The sequence below is a fragment of the Dysidea avara genome, chromosome 2, assembly GCF_963678975.1.
Source record: "Dysidea avara chromosome 2, odDysAvar1.4, whole genome shotgun sequence".
Taxonomy (NCBI): domain Eukaryota; kingdom Metazoa; phylum Porifera; class Demospongiae; order Dictyoceratida; family Dysideidae; genus Dysidea; species Dysidea avara.
Genome location: NC_089273.1, coordinates 30,952,473 through 30,965,381, shown reverse-complemented (window position 1 = coordinate 30,965,381; position 12,909 = coordinate 30,952,473). Strand labels below are relative to the sequence as shown.

Sequence of the window (12,909 nt, the reverse complement as noted above, 5' to 3'; positions counted from 1 at the left end):
CAAGGTAACTTCTTCTAGCTGATCTTTCTACAGGGTGATTTGTTTGTCTCTACAGGGCAATTTGTTTGTTTGCAGCTGAACTCTCTACATGGTAGTTTCTTTGTAGCTGAACTCTCTACAATGTAACTTATTCTAGCTGAACTCTCTACAGGGTGACTTGTTTCTAGCTGAACTCTCTACAGGGTGATTTGTTTGTAGCTGAACTCTCTACAAGGTAACTTCTTCTATCTGATCTTTCTACAGGGTGATTTGTTTGTAGCTGAATTCTCTACAGGACAGTTTGTTTGCAGTTGAACTCTGTACATGGTAGTTTCTTTGTAGCTGAACTCTCTACAATGTAACTTCTTCTAGCTGAACTCTATACAGGGTGACTTGTTTGTAGCTGAACCCTCTACAGGGTGATTTGTTTGTAGCTGAACTCTCTACAAGGTAACTTCTTCTAGCTGATCTTTCTACAAGGTGATTTGTCTGTAGCTGAATTCTCTACAGGGCAATTTGTTTGCTGCTGAACTCTCTACATGGTAGTTTCTTTGTAGGTGAACTCTCTACAATGTAACTTCTTCTAGCTGAACTCTCCACAGGGTGACTTGTTTCTAGCTGAACTCTCTACAGGGTGATTTGTTTGTAGCTGAACTCTCTACAAGGTAACTTCTTCTAGCTCATCTTTCTACAGGGTGATTTGTTTGTAGCTGAATTCTCTATAGGGCGATTTGTTTGCAGCTGAACTCTCTACATGGTAGTTTCTTTGTAACTAAACTCTCTACAATGTAACTTCTTCTAGCTGAACTCTCTACAGGGTGATTTGTTTGTAGCTGAACTCTCTACAAGGTAACTTCTTCTAGCTGATCTCTCTACAGGGTGACTTGTTTCTAGCTGATCTCTCTACAGTGTAACTTGTTTCTAGCTGAACTCTCTACAAGGTGATTTGTCTGTAGCTGAATTCTCTACAGGGCAATTTGTTTGCAGCTGAACTCTCTACATGGTAGTTTCTTTGTAGCTGAACTCTCTACAATGTGACTTCTTCTAGCTGAACTTTCTACAGGGTGACTTGTTTCTAGCTGATCTCTCTACAGTGTAACTTGTTTCTAGCTGAACTCTCTACAGGGTGATTTGTTTGTAGCTGAATTCTCTATAGGGCGATTTGTTTGCAGCTGAACTCTCTACATGGTAGTTTCTTTGTAACTGAACTCTCTACATTGTAACTTCTTCTAGCTGAACTCTCTACAGGGTGATTTGTTTGTAGCTGAACTCTCTACAAGGTAACTTCTTCTAGCTGATCTTTCTACAAGGTGATTTGTCTGTAGCTGAATTCTCTACAGGGCAATTTGTTTGCTGCTAAACTCTCTACATGGTAGTTTCTTTGTAGCTGAACTCTCTACAATGTAACTTCTTCTAGCTGAACTCTCTACAGGGTGACTTGTTTGTAGCTGAACCCTCTACAGGGTGATTTGTTTGTTGCTAAACTCTCTACAAGGTAACTTCTTCTAGCTGATCTTTCTAAAAGGTGATTTGTCTGTGGCTCAATTCTCTACAGGGCAATTTGTTTGCTGCTGAACTCTCTACATGGTAGTTTCTTTGTAGCTGAACTCTCTACAATGTGACTTCTTCTAGCTGAACTCTCTACGGGTGACTTGTTTCTAGCTGATCTCTCTACAGGGTGACTTGTTTCTAGCTGAACTCTCTACAGGGTGATTTGTTTGTAGCTGAACTATCTACAAGGTAACTTCTTCTAGCTGATCTTTCTAAAGGGTGATATGTTTGTAGCTGAATTCTCTACAGGGCAATTTGTTTGCAGATGAACTCTCTACATGGTAGTTTCTTTGTAACTGAACTCTCTACAATGTAACTTCTTCTAGCTGAACTCTCTACAGGATGATTTGTTTCTAGCTGATCTCTCTACAGGGTGACTTGTTCCTAGCTGAACTCTCTACAGGTGATTTGTTTGCAGCTGAACTCTCTTACATGGTGGTTTCTTTGTAGCTGAACTCTCTACAAAGTGATTTCTTCTAGTTGATCTATCTACAGGATGACTTGTTTCTAACTGAACTCTCTACAGTGTGATCTGTTCATAGCGGAACTTTCTACTGGGTGATTTGTTTGCAGCTAAACTCTTTGCATGATTGTTTCTTCGTAACTGAACTCTCTACAAGGTAACTTCTTCTAGCTGATCTCTCTACAGGATGACTTGTTTCTAACTGAACTCTCTACAGTGTGATCTGTTCATAGCGGAACTTTCTACTGGGTGATTTGTTTGCAGCTAAACTCTTTGCATGATTGTTTCTTTGTAACTGAATTCTCTACAAGATAACTTCTTCTAGCTGATCTCTCTACAGGACAATTTGTTTGTAGCTGAATTCTCTACAGGGTGATTTATTTGAGCTGAACTCTCTACATGATGGCTTCTTTGTAGCTGAACTCTCTATTAGGTACCTTCTTCTAGCTGATCTGACTACAGGGTGACTTGTTTGTAGCTGAATTCCCTACAGAATAACTTGCAATGTAATATAACTGAGTAAATTATACATGCAGCTGAATGCTTTATTAGGGTGACTGTTCTATTAGAGTATCTCGATCTCGCATTTGCTGCACGTAGTTGCCTTTCGAATCATAACTCAGTGATTTGTAATGCGATTCTTCTGTACTACTGCAAGAACTTTCTATGATGATTATTCCAGCTACATACTGATTTTCAGCTGGTTGCTCTAAGCGGTTTGCCTGGTAGACACGAAAATTAATAGTTTTTTTATTCATAAAAATCGATTGCGTAATTTTGACACAGGTTGGGTTTTGTGTCATATCTCCATGGTCTTTATCCAGATTCCTTTCAAACCACAAAAAGGCACTCCTACGATGGTTGCTCCATCTACATATCAATTTTCAACTGATTCTTCCAAGGGGTTTACCCTGTAGGCGTGACAGACCTTCGACCTTATTTTACGCAAATAATCGGTCATAACTCCGTGAATGTTCATCGGATTCCTATCAAAGTTGGTACGGGGATCCGCCTTAATGAGCCCTTTAAGTGTGCCAAATTTCAGCCCAATCCGAGGACGCATTCGTGTTTTATGGCGAATTTTGCGAAGTGTGCGAAATGAAGATGAAAAAAAACGAAGAAATTAAAACGAAATTTTGTTCGCTCGTATCTCGGAAATGGCAGCGATTTTCTTCAAATTCGGTATGTAGACTCCCCTAACTGGGCGGCACGTCTCTAGCAAATTTGGTTCCAATCGGATAAGGAATCACAGAGCTACATAGGTGTGAAAATTGCGTTTTCTTTCTTCCTGTTAATATACTCACGGTGTGGCGCGCCGGCTTCTTGGGCCGCACGACACACTATCGTGTGTCTTGATATTGGCATTGTACAATTGTATGTGTATTTACAATAAAATTAAATGATGCATATTAATTATATTTACAATTGGTGAATATTGTTATCAATTGAATTACATGAGAATATTTACATTATTATTGATGATTATTCATTATAATAATAAATAATGTAGCTGCAGTTCATGATCGATCATAAGTTACAAGAATTGGATTGATGCCTACTATCAACTGAGTATAAAGCAACCTAATCATTTGACTACGGGTATCGTTACAACGTACACGTTAAAGTCCAGAGTCCGTTGAGAACCGGTCATCCCAATCATCTAGGGAAGAAGTAACTTCATCATCAGAGCTACCACTACCATCTTCCTCATCATTCACCTTCTCCCGTTGCCTATACTCTTTCCTAGGATTCTGATTCACTCTACGTGTGGTAGAACAACTCCACCACAGATCAACTGCTGAGTCAGCACTAAAAGTTGATAAAGGAGGACCTTCAACACATATCTCTAGGAGAGCATGCAACGTATCATTTTGGAGATTGGTCCTACAATTAGTTTTGATCACTTTTAACTGAGAGAAAACCTGCTCAACTCAGCTGGTAGAAAATGGTAGGCTAAAGATTAGTTGGTACAACATGAGGACATTTGGCCACTTTGAAGCATCTGGACAAGTATGCAATGTGTACCAAATCGTTTTGTAGGTCTCTGTTACAATAAGGAGATATTTTCGTGCATAACTAATTGCTTCTTCAAGCTCATCAGGAATAACTTCTGCTGAAAACCCCCTAGTTTCTGGTGGAGCCTGAAATGCAGTGATTATGTACTCCACTGCTTCCCTCATATCACTACTTTTTAATAATTTTTTCCCCGGGGCATCCAGTACTCCTTGCCACCACCCCTAGCATTAGATGTTGAAGTGCTAGCCAAAAGAAAGACTTAAAAATTCATTGGACTAAGGGAAAGGCACCTGACCTTCTATCAGAGCAAGGTCAAGAGAACCTATGGCTGGCCAGGCAGCCACTGTGGGAGCGTGCTCCTCTGAGACAAGCAATTGCTGAACGCAGCAGCGAAAAACTAAGGCGACAGCGTAGCCAGGCCATAACACTACTGTAAGGAACACCCCTTTTCAAAGACAGGAAATAGGCCAGACGTTTGTAAACAACATTAGTACACCCACTCATTCCACCAAATGTGGAAAACACTAACAGTACAAGAGAGCCCATCTCAACTTCTCTGATCCTTTGCTCATATTTTCTGCATTTCTCCTTCTCAAATCGCCGATACAGTGAAGACACTAGAGTGGCTCGTATCACTACTTACCTCATCAGTATCTACATTACCTTCCTCATCACTGTCTTGAGTGTCTTCCCCTATAAGCCAATTACGGGTGCTTAAAAATGCAACAACCGCTCTTAGTAAATCAGTATCAGACCACTCAAGGAGGGCTTTGATCTTGCCATCAAGGTGTTGCAGATCAGCCATCACATCCCTACTACATGTCTCTAAAGTTGCATCAAAATCTGAAATAGCCACTCCTTGATACTCCTGATTTCCATCTGCTTCCTTCAACTTCTTCTTAACAAGCTTCACCATTGGCCATTCACTGACCTCTTGCTGTGTCAGCTTCTTCAGTTATTTCACTGATTTCATGGTGTTCACCATAGACAACACAACATCTGCTCCCTCACCTTGCGATGACAAACTGAGCAGTGAGACTGGTTTTAAAGCCTTAATATACATGGCACAACCAATCAATAATTTAGGCTGCTTCCATTTGTGCAAATAACCTCTGCAGCAATCCCTGTCCTCCGCTTTAATTGACCTATCTTCAGTCAGTGCAAGAGATGAGCAATATAAGCTCCGTGCTTATCTAATACCCGCTGGAGGGCTTTCCTTTTATGGGAAACCCACTTTGTGCTCTGACAACGTACTGGAAGATTACCACCCTTTGGAAAGCTAAAAATTTCCTTTAGGTCTTCTATTATGGCAGCTAGGTCGCATGACTTCTTCGGTGGCTTCTCATACAGATAGTACAGATGGAGAAGCAAGTTCTCTATGGCAGAAAACAATGGACTAATGAATGCATCTCTACAAGCAAGTTCGAGGCGATGGGAATAACATCATGACCAATAAATCCAAGGTAATGCTTGTGTTAGTTGACCTTTTAGCCCACCAGTTCCTGCCACATTGACAGCTGCTCCGTCTGTACCACCACCAACCAACACGGGAAAATTCTCAATTCCCAGCACACATTCACTATCCAATAAATCTTCAATGCCTACTTGCTTTAATGCATCCCTAATGCAACTTAAAATACCACTAGCATCAGCCCTTGATGGAGTATGCACTGAAAAATAGCGTGTACAAGTAGTGATCTCACTTGTTGCTTCATTTTTATCACAATACACCAACACAACCAACTTGTCTTCCTGGTTCCCAGCATCTGTAGTGCCATCTATCAAAACGCTGAAAAATTTAAGGCCTGTAGAACTGGAGAGTTTATCTAAAAACTCTTGGTGGAGGCTTTCAGCTAGAACTTGTAAATGTTTTAGCAGAATCAGGGGTCCTGTAAGCTGCATCTAAGTTGACACCATGCCGGCTCTCCAGTTCTACAATCGCTGGGTACTTTACAAATGGAACATTCGCTTTAGCCATCATATAACAAACATCAAATTTCTTTCTCATTCTGTGCCTAGTAGTTTCATCAAGATTTAACAAAGACTGACCGATCCTAAAACTCAAAACTACAGACGAGCCACTTTGTCTTACCTGTTCATTACGCAGTCTTGACATGGCAGCCTTGTGAGCATTGCTCTTGGCATGGTTGATAACATTACTCAGCTTCTTATTAGCCGATCCAGTGATTCACACTACAGAAAAGTTCCTCCCAGGCTGTATCTGTTACTCGAATCTTTTACACACGGAACAATAGAGCGTTGCAACAAAATTCTTGTCTCTCTCCAGTTCACAACATAACCATGACATTGTCTGGTGACTTACCTCGTTATCCCTCTTCCATTTATCAAACGTTGCTCTGGAGGGTCTCCTCGCAGCTTTCTTGCTTGAATTTGCACATGAATCTGTAGTGGAGGGACCACACTTTCTAGTCACCATTTAATTTCTGTGCACAATGCAAACATAAAATTACGGCTTACCTCCATACTTTGTAGCTAGCGGCCACACACCCCTGACGATGTATTGGCTCATATGTGTCTTCGGTGAGTTGCTTGAAGGCAGTTAGCATTGAACGCTTTGCGACAATGCTGGTAACTTTCCTTCGATGTACATTACTATTATAGTCGAGTTTATTATCATGAAATCTACTAGGATGCATAGTCCTTTATGCTCTCCCAGATACTAATTTTCCATCAATTTCTGTAGAGTTGTGCAGCACAGAGCTTGCCAGATGTGTATGCTTCAAATTAGTGTTGCACCGATAATCGGTTCAATAATCGGTATCGGCCGATATTGGCTACTAACCGATTAATCGGTTTTGATTAAATCAAGGCCGATATTACTCTCCACTGCGCTGTGTAGTATAATGATGTGGGGGAGGCTAGACATAAGTTATTTGGCATTTTAATTAAGTTATGTGTTAATGGTTTAGCGGTGCCTACAAGCCATGCCCATAATAAACTGTCAGGGTTTAGGCCATGCCCAACAATAAACTGAGGTTTTTAGGTTTCTATGTAGTACCAGCCACTTGTCTCAACTGTATAGCAGTAGTAAAATGTACTTAAAACCTGTTTACCATGAGTAACTTTTACTTGTGGTATACATCTAACTTTACATTTTAGCCTAGAATGAGCTGTATATCAATGGTTATGTCACTAATATGAGCCATTTAATAATGATGAGGATGAGTGTTAGTGTTATTAGTGTATATCGGATCGGTTATCGGTATCGGCTAATTCTGTTGCTTAATATCGGTTATCGGAATAATCGGTTCATTTGGATATCGGTGCAAATCTACTTCAAATCATTAAAATCTTCTTCATAATAATCTTCTCTCTAGATATGTGGTAAAGAAATACACAAGTTAAAAGAAATACCTAAAGCTGGCCATAGGCTTGCTTTAGGTATGAAATTACAAAAAGAAGTGATATCTAATCAAAAACAGCCAAACTGTAAAAAAGGGTGCAGCCTCCAAAAAAGCTATGGTGAAAAAAAGATGTGGAATCAAAGGTGGTGACCAAGAAATGGCTGTAATGGTAAGTTAATAGTAAAAAATTTAATGACAATCCAGGTGAATTTGGTGCCATAGGAGGCAATATAAATTCACCTAAATTATCATTATTACCATTAACCTACCATCACAACCATTTCTTGGCCGCCACCTTGGATTTGACATCTATTTTCATCCAAACTTTTTTGGAGGCTGCACTATTTTTTTTTACAGCTTGGCTGTTTTTGATTAGGTCATAAAATTACTTACACATATCTTTATCATCGTTGTGTTGAGTACTATCACTTTCTTGTGTTTTCATAACGGGTTTCTGTCCTACAATAAAGCACATAATAATTTTGATTTAGTCCAAGTCTTGGCAGGATATTTTGACCGAAGGAATACCAGATGAATTTGATGAATTTACTATACTTGCCAAATTTAAATTTGTGAAACCTTCAAAAGTGCCATAAGTGAATGTTAAGATACTTGATTTAGTAATTATAGCCAACATTTAATTTGATAAAGCTGTGAAAGTGTGGATTCATCAACTTCTCCTTTGGCCAAAATTTCCTGTTGTACAACACAACAATTGGTTATCTGTGCTAATGTGGGCTAAGGATGTTAATATAATGGAAAATGAGCATATAACTGAAAAACAAGTAAAGTAAGATGGCCAGCATTCATATTCTGCATGCATGAAAAACAGCCTAGTCGCAATGAAGAGTGAGATCGTAAAAAAGTAAAGCTAGCAGCCGAGAAATGGCTGCGTTGATGCCTATGTCAATCATTCATAATGAAGAGTGATTATCAACACTAGCATCATTGCAGCCATTTCTTGCACCTTTGGGTTCACAATTTCTTTTCACCCTGACTTCACAGCTAGGTTGTTTTTGGTATTAATATCATTCATTTTTGTAATTTTAAGTCCTCAAACAGGGGCTGCATTGGGATTGACTTTTTACTTGGAAGAAGAGAATAGTTTTTTTTTAAAATTTGAATTGCATAGTTATACTGTAGTTGTGATGAAAGTTATGCATCTGAGCTTCCTACACGGAGGGACTCTTGTAATGAAACAGAACTCTCTATCAAGTGATTTGTTGAATTCTCTAGTGGTGACTTGGAATGTAGCTGAAATCTCAATAGTGTAACCTATTTGTGGCTGAATTCTTTAAAGTGTGACTTGTTTGTAGCTGAATTTTCTGCAGAGCAATTTAAAATGTAGTTGAACCCTTTACATGGCAACTTAAAACGCAGCTGAATTCTTGACTGGGTGACTTTTCTCATAGGTTTACCTGTAAAGTAGCTGAGCTCTCTATATGTAGCTGAACTCTCTAAAGGTGACAAGGTTGCAGCTGAATTTTTTAGAGAGTGATTTGTTTGTAGTTGAATTATGTAAGGAGACTTGTTGTATAGCTGAACTCTCTACAAGGTGACTTGTTTTGCAGCTGAGTGCCCTAAAAGTTTGCTACTTTAATATGGTATCTGCACCATTAGAGTATATCGATTACACACTTGCTACAGGTAACCCTAACCCTAAGGTTTTCCCATTATTACTCAAAGATTTTATGTCTACTGTATTCTACTGAAAGGCTTTAGGGGTGGTCCACAATTTTCTGCTTTTTCACGAGTATACAAACTGTATGCTAGCAGGGAGAGGGTAAAATCACATGTACGCTTTTCAAAAATGCCAGTCACGTCGTGAGTTGGCGAGAAATCCGAATGCAGTGATAAAGCTCTAGTAGTAAACCTCTACTGCTACTTACTTAATGCAATTCAGTGTTCAATTAAATGGTGGAGTAAAGCGAGCTGATGCCGTTAATGCATGGGCCCAAGCCAACACATGATTGGACAAAATGGTGTGCTTTGGTGAAGTATGGAAAACAGTGTAGGGTTAGCTACCAATGAAAAAAAGCTTTATGTAAGCTAAAGGAAACACAAAGATGAAGCTTATTAAATCTACAGGTAAGACGGTTATCAGCATGATAACACGTACTACAGGCTTTATATACTTTTATAACAGCACTTACTTTTCTTTCTTTTTAGTCTTAACCTAGCAATTAACACTGATAAACGGAATAGCATGTAGCTACACTGCTTTTAGCATTTGTTTTCTACCTGCAGAAGGTGCTGTTGTGGGTTTAGGAATACTGTTGGGTATGGGAGGCTGGATTATGTGGTACTAATTTGTTTACACTACATAGTTGTGGTAGTTGTGGGTTGCCCATAGAGAAAACCTGTCTCTGCAGAGTGTACCCACATCTCTTGACTCCAAACTATGGTGAATACCCAACAAACTAGTACTACTGTTGCTACTGCCAGTGTTGGGATGGTTTTGTATGAACACATTGAAGATAGTCAAGAACTGTTTCTGTGATGTGCATGTACACATTTGCAAGTGTGTATCAGGTACTAATGCCTACTGTGTGTAGGAACATTTCTTTCAGGGTATCAGCTTCAAAAGCATCAAAATGATAAGATGCCTAAAAGACAAAACAAACACCATACATGAATTTTGCAATATCAAAAAAGTATCCATGTGTTTGTTCTGCTATACAATACATCCATGTGCCAACATTTATACAGTACGCTTTGGGCTGGGAGGGAGAGGTTTAGAAAAAAGAGTACTCTTTGTACCCTCGCAAAAAGCAGAAAATTGTGGACCACCCTTTTTTAGTTTCAATTAAATTTTCAGCTCATCCCATTCAGCAGTTCGTCTGGTGGGCATGTGACAGTATATATTTTTTATTCATGAAACTAGATTGCATGCCTGATACATATAATTGGCATTTTTGTTTAACTCAATGTTTTTCTCAAACCACCAAAAGGTACTCCTACGATGGTTAATCTATCTACAAACCATTTTCAATCTATTCTTTGAAGTAGTTTACCCTTTAGTCATGACAGAAACCACCTTTACTAATTGTGCTTAAATCTCTAGTGTTTGATCCAATCTATGTGAAATTTGAACTATAAATGTGCTGTATGATGCTTGTCTTGAAGTAAATCAACTGAAGAATGTAAGAATTACAGGTGTATAGCAATTTTGCTAGGAGAACAAGAAAAACATGAAGAAATTAAAATGAACTTTGAAGGCACATGTCTCAGTGATGGCTAGACATATTCAGTTCAAAATTGGAAAAGTAGGTGCCCTACATCAAGGAAGTTACCACAATAAAATAGGATATTTTCCATTCTAGAATTACATATGCATAAAACTGGAAATTTTTGGCTCCTGTAAATTCACAATTGTCTATAAGTGCCTGTGACAGTTGTACATGGCAGCATAACACACTTTCGTGGGTATGTAATTAGATTTAATTTAAGACACACGGTAGTGTGTCATGCGGCACAAGAAGCCGGTGCACCACACAGTGAGTATATTCACAGGAAGAAAGAAAATGTGATTTTCCCACATATGTAGCTATCCCTTATCCGATTGGAAGTAAATTTACAACAGAAGCGCCAGCCAGGTAGGGGAATCCACATACCAAATTTGAAGAAAATTACTAGACATTTCCGAGATATGTATGACCGAAGTTTCATTTTAATGTTTTGTTTTTTCTTCTCTTTATTTTTCATTTCGCACACTTTGCAAAATCCACCATAAAACATCAATGTGTAATCCAATTTGGCTAAAATTTGGCCCACTTTAAGGACTCATTAAAGCAGATATCAGCACCATGGAATCTGATGAACATTCATGGGGTTATGACTGATTATATGCGTGAATGAGGTCAAACTTCTGTCATGCCCACAGGGTAAACCCTTCGAAGAAGCAATAAGTTGAAAATTGCTATGTAGATGAAGTAACCATCGTATAGGAGTGTCTTTTTGTGGTTTGAAAAGAATCGAGATAAAGACCATGGAGATATGACACAAAACCCAACCTGTGTCACAATTACGTGATCAAATTTTATCATACAGTATGATAACTGTACAGTAGGGACCTTTAAGGAGTAGGCAATGGCCTACGAAATAACACCACCCAAAAACCAGCCTCAGATGACAATGAGGTAGTATTGATTAGGTAAAATCTAAGCCCAAACAAGCTTTCAGATCAACCCGAAATGCTTTCAACAAGTTGGTACGGAATTTAAAAAATAATTATTTAACGGAATGTTCTACTGACTAATTGCCTGACTGATTGCCTGACTGACTGACTGATGCTCTCAGACAAGTGTAACTCAACAACGGCTAAGGCTACGGGCTTGGCATTTTCACTCTTTGACGTTGCTCTGGCTCAAGAGGTGCCTTTTGGCATACTGCAGTAATCACACAATGCATTCTTCATGGACTTACCAGTGTCTTCCTTTGTGTCCTATTCATCTTTGCTGACAGTACAAAGTATTGATTTGGCGGTAGCACATGATGGCTTCCCTTCATAATGGAAATAGTCCGTATTTTTCAAAGTGGCTACTTCAATTGTAGGGGTGCTTTTTGAACAGTTCTTGATTCATACCGCAGTGTAATGGGTTGAACATAGCTGACAATGAAGCGTAATGGATACTTCACTTTTCAGATGATAATTAACATAGCTGGGACATGCGGTACCATTTTTTTTCTTTCGGTATGCATAGATTGCAGAGGTGCTTTTCGAACAGTTCTTGATTCGAAATGCTGTGTAACGGGTGGAACATAGCTGACAACGAAGCGTAATGGATACTTCATTTTTCAGACGATAATTGATATACAGTAGCTGGGCCAAGTAGCCATTTCAAATATGGCATGCGTGGGTTCACCAGCCATACTAACTAGTTGTACATGTGCAAAATGCTTGTGATACTAAGACAATTGTTATGTGCTATTGTGTGAATTAAATTTGAACAATACGAATGATCAAGGAGTAATCACATCATTACATACCAAGAAAGACATGATTATACATAGCTACTGATGTGCACGTATAATTTTTTCAATAGTATGTGCCACCATAGATAATGTATGCATTCCTAATGGATTGGAAACGCCCGTTAAATTTATTTTCTCATCCTAGTTACGGTGTGCAAATACATTAGGAAATGTACTGAGTGGCTGTTTGGCTTTCTCTGGCTTGTTTGAAGTGAATATTTCTTTACATTGTTTATTGTTGTGTTGCGTTGTGTACTGAACAAGAACACAGCGTGTCTGTGGATATTGGGAGAAATATTATATGTGACAGGTGACAATGGCAGGTACGCACCAACTAATATTTCAGCAGCAGTACTATTAGCCAACTTCTCGTCACCACATTTACACAACCAAAGAAAAGTGTGATACATTGAAATAGATTTATGTTACAGTACTGCTCAGCTTCAGCTAAACAATTGCACAAAGTCGTACCTGTTTTTTTTTGAAGTTTTATCAAAACAGTGGAAATATACAGCAAAATTGTGAATACCTACTACACTCTACCTGCTACAAGTGGTGTAA

The 12,909-nt window shown here is 38.9% G+C and overlaps 1 protein-coding gene across 4 annotated transcripts in view; it reads right to left on the bottom strand.

The window, feature by feature from the left end:
- The window catches only part of LOC136247059 (uncharacterized), a 214,554-nt gene that overhangs the window by 100,218 nt on the left and 101,427 nt on the right, over window positions 1–12,909 (bottom strand). For all 4 annotated transcript variants that reach the window (XM_066038662.1, XM_066038663.1, XM_066038664.1 and 1 more), the window contains one exon: window positions 7,768–7,833. In XM_066038662.1, the coding sequence (XP_065894734.1) occupies window positions 7,768–7,833 (66 nt within the window). The remainder of the gene's footprint in view (window positions 1–7,767; window positions 7,834–12,909) is intronic.